At 42.4% G+C, this 13,593-nt stretch overlaps 1 protein-coding gene across 1 annotated transcript; it reads left to right on the plus strand.

The window, feature by feature from the left end:
• Positions 1–801: 801 nt before the first annotated feature.
• On the plus strand, positions 802–13,274 carry PROK2 (prokineticin 2). The gene is made up of 3 exons (XM_043886786.1): positions 802–1,122; positions 4,496–4,621; positions 13,071–13,274. Exons 1-3 carry the CDS (start codon positions 1,027–1,029, stop codon positions 13,173–13,175), a joined length of 327 nt encoding a protein of 108 aa, XP_043742721.1. The 5' UTR covers positions 802–1,026; the 3' UTR covers positions 13,176–13,274.
• The last annotated feature ends 319 nt before the right edge of the window (positions 13,275–13,593 follow it).

The raw sequence follows: 13,593 nt of genomic DNA on the forward strand, positions 1-13,593 counted from the left end.
AGGTGCCTCAGGCTGGCATCCGGAGCTTGGCGATCTCATTTCGCTTTGGCATCATCCCGAACTGCTCTGCCTGAAGCTGGCGTGATGTTAAAGGGAAGAAATGAATGCGAGGAAAATCAGAGAGCAGAGGGTAGGGAACAGATGTGAGGAGAAAGGGAGGACAGTCCTTGAAATGAAAGAAAGAAATTGGACTCCCACAGCTGGAAGGACAAGTCCCTCAGTGTCGTCAGGGATGTGGGATGAGGGGTAATTTTGCCCTCCCTAACCCCCATGTTTCCCACGGTTCCAGCTTGTTTGCTGCCCATCTTTTCAGTTCCTGGACCCTAAGGACAGACCGAGTGGCAGTAGCTGGCGTACAGAAATTAATCCATTGAGCGGCTTTTGGCACCTCCCGTCCTTACTCCCCGGTGTGTCCACAGCGCCCAGCAGCTGTGTGCTGCTGCTGCTAAGTCACTTCAGTCGTGTCCGACCCTGTGTGACCCCATAGACGGCAGCCCACCAGGCTCCCCCGTCCCTGGGATTCTCCAGGCAAGAACACTGGAGTGGGTTGCCATTGCCTTCTCCAATGCAGCACCTTTGTAGGCACTCCCTAAACATCTGGAGAGCAAATGAGCTGCAAGTTTGCAGCGCTGAGTACGTGGAGCTGGGGAAACCAGGACAGCAGAGGGGGTGTCTCCGACCACAAAAGACGTGCGGGCGCGTGCGGAAGGCAGTGAAGGCGCGGGGCAAGGGGCTGGCCGCGAGCCGGGCGCCGCGCGGGGGGCGCTGCCTGCGTAGCGCCCGGAGTGGGGGCGCCCGGCACCACGGCGACACGTGGAGCCGGGACAGGCGGGTGGGGGCGGGGGTGTGCCCGCGCCGTGTCCCCCGCGCGTGCGGCCGGCCGGGCGGCTGCGTGAGTCACGTCGGGGCTCGCCTTTATAACCGCCGGCAGGATCGCGCGAGTGGCCAGTCCGGCACTCCGCGTTCGGTGCTGCAGCCCGCGCGTCCCCAACGGTCCCCCAACAGCCGCCCAGGCCCGAGGGTGCCATGAGAAGCCCGCGCTGCGCCCGCCTGCTGCTTCTGCTGCTGCTGCTGCCGCTGCTGCTCACGCCTCCCGCCGGCGACGCCGCGATCATCACCGGGGTAAGCGGCGGGGGCGCACCTGTCCACCCGGGGTGCGCGCCCTCCTCGTGCCGCGGGGTCGTGGGGGCGGGAACCGAGCGGGACACGGGGTGAGTACCGCGACCGGAGGTGGGGGCCCGGGAGGGTTATCCCGGACCGGGTCACCTGCCCCACTCGCCCCTTGGAGCGGCTGGAAAAGTGCCCTGATCCCTAAGCAACGGACGGCCAGGACATCAGGCGCGCCCTGGAAGAAGACGTGACTACAGTCGCTCCCCACCACCTTCTCCTGCTTGCCTGCCCCTCTGGCCTCGTGTTTGGTCTTTTTTTCTCTTAAGTTAGAAGAAGTTTCTTTTGGCAGTTTTCTCGAGCACTTTTTCCCGGCTTTTCCAGCCTCTGTCCTTAAAATTTAAGTGCCTTAAAATGCAAAGGGGCAAGACCCCCAGATCCTGGGAGTCTTAATTCTGCGGTTGAGGAGTTTGCTCCCCAAAGCATCCTCTGCAAAAACCCTTTGATATAACTTGGTCCAAGGTCATGAGTGCACTTTTAAAAAGCAACGTGGGTCCTTTCTTCTGAGTTCCAGCGTTTTTCATTTTTTCCCCCAACATCCTGAGATTCTCCTTATAAAAGTTTTCTGTTTCCTGCTCCTGATAAAGCACCTACAGTGCTTTGGCTTAATTATGGAGTAGGTGACCAAGTAGATGTTTCAGTTTAGAGAGATGTCATCATTTGTGGAAGTAGGAACTAGTTCAGTTCTCTCCTAGGTCCACCAACAGTTTTCTTTGTGTGCATTGGAAGGATAACGTTACAGCACAAAATGAAAATGTCTACTTTATGCCAACAATGCAGAATCGCTACCATTTCCTGATTGTTCAACTCTTCTAAGTCTGAAAGTATTTTACACCTCCATTAGATTATTTCAAATATCTAAGTGCGCATAGTAGGGTTTAAAGAAAAAACTTATATATTTGAGATGATAGTACACAGATAATGAAATATCATTTAAATTTAAGGGAAATGTCATTGTCTTGAGAAAATTAAGCACTATTGTCTCCATGTGCTTATAGCACATTGAAAGTCCTTGTATTATAACAGTATTTGGTTACAACCAATAGATATTTGGGTTATGGCCAAGAGATATTTAATAAGTATTGTGATATTTATTAGTATAGTTTGTAGAGATTTTTACAGATATAGATGTATTTGAATAGCTTTGTCAGTCCTTGTGGTTGAAAAAAAGTTTTTACAGGTCTTTCTAATACAAGAGAATTGAAATCTGATTGGTTTTTCCCGTCTTCCCCTGCTGGCTCTTTAAATTTCTCCTAATCCTCTGAGCCCCAAATTCCTTTGTGATATAAGTATCTTTTTGTTCCATTCACAAGACAACACCATTTGAATAGATTTGCAGTGGGTTAAAGATGAAGGGCATTAAGAAACAGCTGTCTAATTAAAAATATATAAACCTATGCAAGTCTTTATAAGTATTTCCAAGGACTGAACCTTATTTTTACAAAGTGAAATTTTATCACATTGAATGTTTATCTGTTAAAGTTTAAACTGGGCTTATACGATTATATGTGTTCTGTTTCTTGTTGCAAATCAGTGCTAGAAAATAAAGGGATCTTTAAAAATTTCTCTAAAACAGCATGGCAACAAAGAAATACAGTTATGTTTCCATGACAGGAACCATCTGGAGTCAAATGAAAAACCTAGTAACTTATCTAGATATGTCATCTCTAGGATGTTTAAAATCCAAGTCATTGATTGAAATTTAAGAGATTTTGGCTGGATTTTGATTGTCTTATTAAAAGAGCTAGTGGGGCTTTAGAATTCCTGGTCTTGAGCATCTGTTGAAATGAAATATTGCCTAAAACCTCCACCTTAAATATTTACTTTTGGGGAGGTAGTAACATGGTTGTTTTTGAATTGATTTATATGTCCACATAGATTTGTTAAAACTGTAATGAAAAAGATCATATAGTGAACATCTTATTTATGGAATGTAATGGCTACGTATGTGTGATTTCTGCTGTTCAGACAAGAACTGGAAAAATGGAACTGTTTGTATATTTTCCTATAAATGTCCAAACACCCCAAGATGAAAATTGTAGTTTTTATCCAATACTTGTTTTAATTAGCCCAAGAAAAAATTCTAATGGGGGAAATAAATAACTCTAAAATAATATAGCTGATCACTTTAATGAAAAAATAATGAATAAGAGTGTCCCCATATATTTGTTTTGAGAAGTTATAGCTGTCCCCAAAACTAAGAACTCTGAAGAAGTGTCTTAGTTGTTTCCATTAAATCTGCGCTTAAATTTGTCTAAATTATAGATTTTTTAGCTTCTTACATATATAGTATAGGATGTTCTCACCTTAACACTATCAAAAGAGATTACCGAAAACCATTCAAACAAAGCATCCTACTTATGGATGGTTCTAGGAAAGAACAATAGTTCTTTGGATCTATTTTCATGCAAATAAGCTTACACTTTATTATTTACTTCTGTTTAGTCAAGTGAGGAAATTCCTCCATAGTTGATTCTTTGATTATATGTATTTACAATTTTTATATTAGGAACAAGTGTCTTGAGTAATCACTGTTGATAATTGCATCTGTCACTTGCATTTCTGAATCTGATGGATCTCATAGAATAGTTTCATTAATCTTATATTGTACACATATGTATACCCTAAGGCAATAATTTCCTTTTTGCAGGTTACTCACCCGAAAAAAAAAAAAGAGTAACATTAGGCAAAAGTATTGGTCTGCCCATTCTCAGCCTATGAAATTTCTTTCTTTCAAAAGGAATGGTGAAAATCAAGTCAGAGGTGTGAGCAACGTCAAATCTCATGAACCAAAATGCAAATATTTGAAAGAGAAAATGAGTTATACTTTTAAATTTACATTGGTATCTTTGTGGATCTGGAGCATTTCATGATAGTTTTAGAGACTATTTAAATCTCTTTTTACAGTTGGGCCCACTTTATTCTACAATTAATAGTTATAGAATCTTGTGATTTGATTTATGTAGTTCCTAATGGCCATGTATGGTAAAAGACCAATATAAACTCTTTCAAGTTCAAAGCTGTTTCATCCATAAAGCACTAGAAAAAGAGAGCTAATTTTGTTTTTTGAAAAGTGTTGGGGTTTAAAATTTTCATAATGTATGGGCCATTATTTAGTTTGTTTTTTTTTTCCCACCAAGTGGGAAAATCTCCTCTGATCAGATTTTATTGTAAATATGTTCAAATAAATGATTACAGTTTTTTTTAACATGTCAGATTATTAAAATCATAGCTGTGGGATATTAAAAGGGCTTTTTTTTTTAACTGCTAATTTTAGCCTGAGTCGTTCTGATTATCTTCATTTATCTGTTTGTTTCTTACATTTCAGGCCTGCGAAAATGACCCCCAGTGTGGTGGAGGCATGTGCTGTGCTGTTAGTATCTGGGTTAAGAGCATACGGATTTGCACACCGCTGGGCAAAGTGGGAGACAGTTGCCATCCGATGAGTCATAAAGTTAGTATATATGTGTTCTTGTTGGTTCTCTTACCTTTCAGTTACTCAACTCCAAGCAAGGCCTCTATGACATGAAACGTGCTAGAAATTGGAAATCAGAGAAGATGAAGTAGAACACCTCTTCCATTCTCCTCTCCATTTCCATCTGAGAGAACTGTATTCTTACCACCCTTATTTAATTGATCATTTACTTATCTTTGTTCTCATGGCATTAGAAACATTTCATAAAAATAATTTGAAACACTGAATTTTGCTTAACAGTTTTAGGATATAAATATATATTACTTTTGGATATATGAATATATTTTATATCCTAAAAGACCATTTATGTATATATATTGCCATTTATATTATATACATATATACGTGTATATATAAAATACTGTGTATACTTCTTTGGTGAAATCAGAATATGAAAGTGCTTTTAAAAAGTTTTAATGTCAGACCTACTGAAAAGGCAGAAGCACATAAGTTTGTGCTTTGGGTTTTGTAGAAAATGATCCATGATGCAATCACTCTTGTATTTTAATTTGAAAGTCCTACATTTTGACTCTCTCCACAGGATGCAATGTTCACAACCCTGGAGATTCATGATGTTAACCTTCCCAATTTATTCTACTACCTAACAGCTCAATATCACAATGACCTAAACACCATTTTCGGAAAGTTATTGACAGGAAGTGGCAAGAGTGATGGGAGGGTGGGACGGGACTGCAGAGGTCGTGTCCTCAGGCGTTGCAGACCCTCCTGTCTGCAGGGGCCAGGGAGCTGTGTGGGACTTCTGCAAGTGGGTGGGTGGCAGGTAGGAGGGAGCGGAGAAGTCTGTGGAGCCTGGAGAATCCGTGTCCTTCAGATACAAAACATTTGAAACCCAGTATGGTTCCAGCCAAATCCCCCAGGGGTGCCAGGCTGCAGGTGCCTTGCTCTTCTTGGGCCGTCAGTACATCCTCACTTACCAGCAGTTACATGGGGTCCAGGGTGCAGGGGTGGGTGCGGCATGGTATGTGTGTGCTGGAGGACACGTCCCAGGCCTGGTGGCTTGTTGGAGGTAAGTTCAGTCCTCTGCAGTGTTCTCTCTCTACCCGTCATATCCTCTAAAAACAGGTTAAATGTTCTCAAAGCAAACTGAATTCTGCATTCTGCCTTCTTCTTTTTGCCACGTGTGGCTTAGGGTTTAAAATTGAAATGGAGCCAAATATCTTTCCTATACTCCACAGTTACAGATAGCTAAGGTTTTGACTCTATCTGAATGAAATATGGAAATAAATAGGCTGGAGTTCGCTCAATGTGCTGCAGTGGGGACCCTAGTTGTTTAGAGCCATCTCATGATGACCTTGGGCTCTCCCGTGGTTTCCTTGAGAAACACTTCCTGTTGCATTGGTACCATTCCTCACCGTGGTTTGACCGCTTGAGTCGGGGCTGTCATTTGTAAGCATGATATGCACCTTTTATTCCTGGCCATTTTGAGACAGGAAAGGTTTCAAAACCGTTAGTTGTCTGGCTCTGTGCCAAGCCGCTAACCCCACTCCCCTTGGTGGGGGAGGGGGTGGGGAGGTGAAGCCTGCCCAGCTGCCTTTGGCCTTGGTCTCAGTTTTTTTCATCAGCCTTATCCAACGCGAGTCATCTTTTGTCCGTGGGAGTCGCTGTCGCTTAAGAGTTGACTCTTAATTCACTGTTCTTTCAGAATTAATTGTCTTTGTACATTGTTAGTATAACCTCGGGTGCCCAGCTGGTTTGCTAAAACAAGTCAAGAATGACACATTCTGGGCAACTATTTTTGTACAAATAGCAGTACTAGTTGCCACTTGTATGCCATGGTGTACCAGATCCTAGATATGATACTAAATGTTGTGATTCTCATCAACTATTTTTGTACAAATAGCAGTACTAGTTGCCACTTGTATGCCATGGTGTACCAGATCCTAGATATGATACTAAATGTTGTGATTCTCATTTAATACAACAAGTCTGTGAAGTAAGGTTTGGTTTTCTCCCATCCTCTGCACAACATTCAGCTTCACAGGGGCTCAGTATGTGACTGAGGTCCCAAGGCGATAGGTCAGAGAATAGGCTCTGGATTTCGCTCTGTCCATCACTCCATTGGCATCTACTTCAGTGAAAGCTGTGGTCATGTTTAATTTGAACTCTTTTTCAGGGCAGTTAACCCAGATGGGTTTGTGTAGGGAAGATGCTCCCTGAGTTGACACATAATAGTCCAGGGTTGAAATTTGTCTCATCCTGTAGTTCCAATGAGGTTTCCAAATATTGAGATATTTTGACAAGAGAACCAGATTCTGTTTTCCTGGTTCCTATAGTTTCTAGTTCAGATTTAATGCAAAGTCAGTTTTGAAAGAAAACAAAATCGTTCTCCTGCCATAAACCCAGGAGCATCTCTGTGCGTGATTTTAATCACACTTTTGATAAAGTCAATCATTACAGATTATGGTTTTCATAGTAAAGTTAAGTGATAAAAGAACTGAAAGTACTGAAAAAGTAAGATTTTAATGTCAGATCTGAATTTACCCCCATTCAGATGTCCACTTGAACCATGTTTTTAGACCTCAATATTACAGCTGTTCATATTGGTTATTTTACTGCCTTGAAAATACATTTTCATAGGTGATTTCAATAACATAGTTCTTGTCCCAGAGTTGTTACTTGTTCTGAGTGAAATTAACTTATCCTGATGAAAACCTAGTTCTTCCAGAGTGTCTTTCAGCTATATTCTATTCAAAACAACTAAAAAAGATTTTTTTTAATAAATATGTCCTGGTGAGACTCCACTCTAAAGTTTTACAGTTCATTAGTAGATGGTAAAAATATAGATGGACACTGTATAAAAGTTCTTTTAAATGTGATGTGCTCATTACGTTCCCCCCTCCATTTTCTTTTTGCCTTCTAAAAAAAAATAGATTAACTCTGATTGTGGTCACAGGGATTGGTGTATTAAAAACACAAGACTGTGAATAGGTGAGGACTATACCTGCTCTAATTTTAAACTTTCTATTCTGGTTTCGCTTGGACATTAGCCACTGATATTATTTTGATAGAGTGAACAGTATTTGATGAATGAAATTAAGACCTATAGGTAGAAACTATTGAATTCATTTTGCTATTTTGTTTCTGATGTATCAATTAATTAGACAGTTTAGACACTCCTAGGCTATAATTTTGTAATTGTAAAATTTTTAACTTCACATTTGATCATTCAAAAATAGAATAAAATATGTCTACTTGAAAGGAATAGGATGCATGCTTTCTAAACACATTTTTAGGCAGATAGTAGTTATAACATGTATTGATTTTTTAACAAGTCATTTTTAATAATTAAGAGTGCATTATTAAATCACATATCTACTGGGAACACTTTGCTGTTTAAGAAACACTAGTTTCTATTAGTACCCACACTTTCATTAACAGAGCTTACAAAGGTTAGTCATGTCCATCCTATACTGTTTACTCATGGGCTTTAGAAGTTTAAAATTATGTGATGAGTACTTTTGTTGCTTATTATTTTATTAAAATATTAAATTTAATCAACTATATTTCCTTCAAAAAATTAACCTTATTTTTAAATTTTGCTCCATTTTTTACGTTAACAGTTTTTAGCACTTGCTTTGGTTTTTTGTTTTTGTTTTTGAGTTGCACTTTAAAACTTGACTAACACATTTTCCTTTTCTGAAGAAAATAATTTCCAATTAACAACAGGACTTCTGAGCCTGGGCTCTTTTGACATTTTAGACTGGATGACTCTTTGTTGTGGGGTGGCCCTGGGCATTGTTGGATGTTTACTAGTATCCCTAGTCTCTACCGGCTAGATCCCATAGCACCCCATCCCAGAATGGTCTCTAGATGTCCCCCTGGGCATTGCAGGGGGCTGGAATCACCCCAGGTGAGCACCACTGTCTAATACTTCACTTACTTAGCCTTCCAAGACACAGCATAGGAGATCCAGCATGTTCACCTTCTAGGGAACTTATCAGCTCCCCAAGCACACAGCTTCTTTTGCCGTCATCCACGCAGGTGCCAGACACGATTGCCAGGATGCGTGTGTGTGTGTGTGTGTCAGGGGGGCCCTTTGACCCACAGAAACTGCCACTCTTATTTCTTACATATCTTTTATGCCCCTCTAGTCCCAGAGACTCAAGGTTCCCCAACTCAAGTCCAGTTCCATACAACCGAGGAGGCTGGCCCACCATTCCCTGTTTTTCTTTATTTTTTCTGGGGACATTGTGCAGTGGGAGGCCCAGGTCTGTGTCAGGCCCACTTCCGTCAGCTCAGGCCCCAGGTTAACGTGATGCTCACGGGAAGGCGAGAGATCAGTAATTGTCTATTTAGGGTTCGGAGAATATATGTGCTGTGCTAAAGTGCTTCAGTTGTGGCCGACTCTTTGCGACCTTATGACTGTAGTCTGCCAGCTTCCTTGTTCATGGGATTCCCCAGGCAAGAATACTGGAGTGAGTTGCCATTTCCTTCTCCAGGGGATCTTCCCCACCCAGGGATTGAACCCACATCTCTTACATCTCCTGCATTGGCAGGCAGATTCTTTACCAGTAGTGCCACCTGAGAAGCCATGAGAATATATGCCTATTCCCAAAAGAAAAAGAAAATATATTAGAAGAAAGCATACAGCGGTACTCCTCATAGCTATTAAAACCAGAAACTGTGGGAATATGGGATTTGTCAGTTGTATTTTATGTACTTTTATACCATTTGAATTTTTTTGAACTATATACTTCTATTGATAAGGTGGTAACAAAACCAGTTTTATTAAGGAAAAACATTATTGGGCCAGTGTTTTTTATGTCATGTGACTCAGCTTTTCTTAAAGTATCCCATTGTGTTTCCTTCTTTAACACAATCGACTCTGTTTTGAGAGACAGCAAATAATATTTTTGTTTCATATCAGCGCTGTTTTCTCTTTAAAAATGCTGCAAATGTATTGGGCATCATGCCTTCTCAAGAGTGCTGAAGGTTCTGCCTTGGTAACTCCTAGAATTTGCTGATTGGAAATCTATAGTATTAGAAGCATTGACTTGAGTGGATAGTTGATTCTAAAGTAAACCCTCGCATTGGTACATGATTAGCTCCTTGGCTATATTTGTTCATCTAAAGATGCATATTCTGTGAACACTTTCTTGTGCATGTGTGACTGTCAAGCAGCTACTAGGCTTGCCATACATGTGTAGAAATAGCAGTGAATGGGACAGTCAAGAAATCGGCAGATATCTACGGGGTGTTCACCGTGTCAGAAATTGTAGTCTGTGTGATGGAGAGCACGTAGATGGAGGAGAAAACTGCTACAGGCTGGTCCAGTGTAGAAAAGCTCGGGTGAGGGAGGGAAAAACACAGGCTGGATCTTGAAAAAGGATAAATATAAGGAAAGGGCACCCAGGGATAAAGGAACCTGCCAGTCTAATCATTGTGTTAAATTGAGTTGCAGCAAATCTAGGTTGATGTTTACACAGTCATGATGCCCTGGGTAAGAAAAAGAATAATAGGCATTTTTGAAGGTTTCACAAAAGCACATGACCTTGAGAACACATTGCCAGGGCCCCTCCTAGACCCTGGAGGGACCCTACATAAGCAAGAGCCTTTGGTTTCTGAGTTTGGTGCCAGGCAGGGGGATTCAGGATGAAGGTGGAGCCCCAGGACCTGAGAAGGTCACCTCTTTACCCCTCAGGGAGGTCACAGCCTATGGTGGGATTGGGGTAGAAGACAAGCATTTGACACATATATTTTTGAGTGTGTCCTTTGTACCAGGCTGAGTGTTATGCACTCAGAACTAAAAGATTCCCTCTTCTTCCCAGGGCCTGGAGTCTGGGCCTGGTAGTATTTGGAAGAAGATGGAGATGGGTTTGACTGTGACATGTTCCTTTTGTGGCTTGATGACCTCGGTCAGGTGTGTCGCTTCCCCTCACGAGGAAGCCACTTAGCCTGTGTCACAGGGAGACAGAAATCTGGCATCCAGCTTTAACATGACACTCAGACATCATGCCTTTCTGTGGCCTGGCCTGTGGCAGGCTGCCGGTGAGAGTTATTTTCTCTTTCCTGATGCTTTAGCTGCTGAGAACCCACATGGCAGGCCCAGGAGTGACCGCAGTGTCGAGGTACACAGAGCATCAGTCTGAAGCCTTGATTTCTTAGTAGCTGAAACTGTCTTACTGCGTATCTGTCATTGATGTGACACTCCGTGTTGGGCAGAGACCTTTCTTGTTTGACTCATCACTGTATCCTCAATACCTAAAACAGGGCCTGATATGCTGGTGACACGCTGGCAGTGTCTGTTGAATGAATGAATGGAAGACACCTGGTGGGTGTTCTCCATGTGGAGCAGTGACATGCCTGTTACAGGTAGCACTCCCTTTTTCCAGGCTCCCATTCCTTGCTGCCTGTGTTTGTTTCTCTCAACCTTGGCACTGTTGACATTTGAGAACAGATGATTCTTTGCCATGGGGAAGGTCCCTTGAGTTGTAGGATGTTTGGCAACATCCTTGGCCTCTATCTACTAGATGTCCCCTCCCTTCACTGTGACACAGAAAAATCGCTCTGGACGTTGCCAGCCATCTCCTGGGGCAGCCTCACCCCAAATGGAGAACCACTGGCTCATGCAGTAGTTTGGGGCTCAGTGAAAGGAATCTCTCAAAATCTCTAGGTCAAAGTCATGAGTTATTATGTCTCATGCCATCCACTTGTAATTGTCCAAGCCATTCCTGCTGCCCCCACCTCCTCTGATATATTCTCAGTGGCAATGAATGAGCCAGCTTCCATGGACCCTTCGACACACACAGTGACAGAACCATTCTAGCCCGTGTCTGCATGGGACCCGTGGCCACGTGCCCCCGTGTAGACACTGCCCTTAGAGCCTCGGAAGTAGTGCTCTCACAAAAGGACAAAGGGACTGGGATGGTCCTGCCTGTTCCCCACGTGCCATCCCCACCCGCCTACTCTTCCCTTTGAATTTATTGATCTCAACCATCTCCCTGGCCCTTCCAGAGCCATTTTGGAAATGGAAGGTAGGAAAGAAGAAAGAGGAAGAGAAGAAAGGAAAAGGTAAGGAGAACATGAGCATGGTAGCATCCAAAGATGATGCCCAGAATAATTAGCCTTGACCATTGTTGAACACCCATAGAATTGGGTCCATCCAATCAATTCAACCTGGAAATAAGGTTAGAATGGTTCTGCCACTGTCTGCATCTGCCACTGTCTGCAGACAGCCTTTTCTTCAGCCTTTTGTTTGATGCAGAAAGAAATGATTTAGAAGGCATCTGGAAGATGCATCTCAAGATTTTCTTTGTAAGGATAGATCGCTGATGTGGGGTAGCCTCTTTTGGTGGAATAGAATAGAAAATGCACTAAAATGATACCAAAGGAAGCATTTGAGCTGGGAAGCAGGAAGGATGCATTTCTGTGCCATGTGTGAACTGTGGAAGGATCCCCTGAAGGCATGAGACTGCAATAGCTCTCCTCTCTAACATTAACCTCAATTGGGTAATTTGACATCTCATTTCATTAATATCAACCACTTGCAGGCCTAGAGTTAAACTTTCTCCCTATCCCTTGCAAAGCAGGCAGATTCTTGAGAGGGCACCATTCCTATGGGAAGAAAAGTGGGTTTTGCTCTTTGCCTCCAGAAAGCATACATGTTTTTTGAGTTCTTCACTTGCCCCTGGCACAGAGAACAGCCACACCAGTTGCTAGCTGACCCTCCTCAACCTAGCTTCACCCAAGGCACAAGCAGGTTCTTAGAAACAGCAACTGAACTGTGCTTGGGGTGAGAGCGACCTTTCACTGCGGGCTCTCCCTGCCTGGGGTTTGCTCTGTTGCCTTTCTGCAAATCGGGCTGCCTCCTTCCCTGGTTTTGTTGGCTTGCAGGATCTCAGTTCCCTGACCAGGGACTGAACCCAGGCCACAGCAGTGAAAGCACCAAATCCTAACCACTAGACTGCCAGGGAACTCCCTCACATCTTTGCACAAATGTATGAATTTATACATTTCTCGTCATCAGTGAATTTTTATTTGCTCATTGTATATGCATGTGGTTGTGCCCATAAAGTTATGTTCTCTTCAAGGAGCTTCAGTAGCAGGACACTCTAAAAAAGAACTAAATGAGAAAAAGTAAAAGACAGTGTAGCTAGCTGATTAAAAGCTTGGTCCTTCAGGTCCATTTGCCAGCCAAACTTCAAGTTCTGGATATGTGACCTCAGGCAAGTTCCTAACCTCTCTGTGCCTCTGTCTCTCATCTATAAGATGGGTGTGACTAAAGTATTAGCCATTTTCACAGAGTGGTTGTAAGGATGTGAAAGGATAATACATGAACATAGATGCTGTTGTTTGAGGAACAGTTAATATTTAATAAACACTAACTTATTAATCAAAGAAATTCCTTAAGAATAGTTTTTTTTTTTAACATTTCCTGCTCTAACTCAGTTTTCTTTTTTTATTTTAGGTTCCATATATGGGGGAAAGAAAGCATCACACATGTCCATGCCTGCCCGACTTAGCCTGTTCACGGAATTCGTCTAAACGATATACTTGTTCAGCCCGGAAGTAATCACTTTAGAGGAGAAGCTTTGAATGTGAACGGCCACACGATGTCTGTAAAGCCTGTTCACCTGTGATTGTGTCAAATAAATAATATGCCAGAAAGAAATGCTATTGCTTCCTCAGTTCTCTAAGTCACATTTCCCTCTTTGGTTTTTAAATGATGTTGTACTTTTTTTTTTTTTTTTGATTGAAAGGGGATTTACATTTTGAATAAAAACATAAAGCGCAGGACACTATGGAACAGTTTTCATTTCCCTGTTTGTGTTTTCATTTGGCTTTTTTTTTTTAAATGTCAATAACTCATCCATTTTCACAGAAGTGCAGAGAATACAAATTTGTTATTTTGTTACAGAAATTTTTTTCCCCTAAACATACCCTGCCTCCAGCCCTGTCCCACCACACACAAGCACACACGCACACTTGGG

Source organism: Cervus elaphus, chromosome 24, assembly GCF_910594005.1.
Source record: "Cervus elaphus chromosome 24, mCerEla1.1, whole genome shotgun sequence".
In the NCBI taxonomy this organism is placed as follows: Eukaryota; Metazoa; Chordata; class Mammalia; order Artiodactyla; family Cervidae; genus Cervus; species Cervus elaphus.

Excerpts from the sequence above, each read along its gene's own strand:
- PROK2 (XM_043886786.1), top strand. The coding sequence starts at position 1,027 with ATGAGAAGCCCGCGCTGCGCCCGCCTGCTGCTTCTGCTGCTGCTGCTG. Across the intron at positions 1,123-4,495 it reads ACGCCGCGATCATCACCGGG|GCCTGCGAAAATGACCCCCA; the intron begins GTAAGCGGCGGG and ends CTTACATTTCAG. Across the intron at positions 4,622-13,070 it reads GCCATCCGATGAGTCATAAA|GTTCCATATATGGGGGAAAG; the intron begins GTTAGTATATAT and ends TTTTTATTTTAG.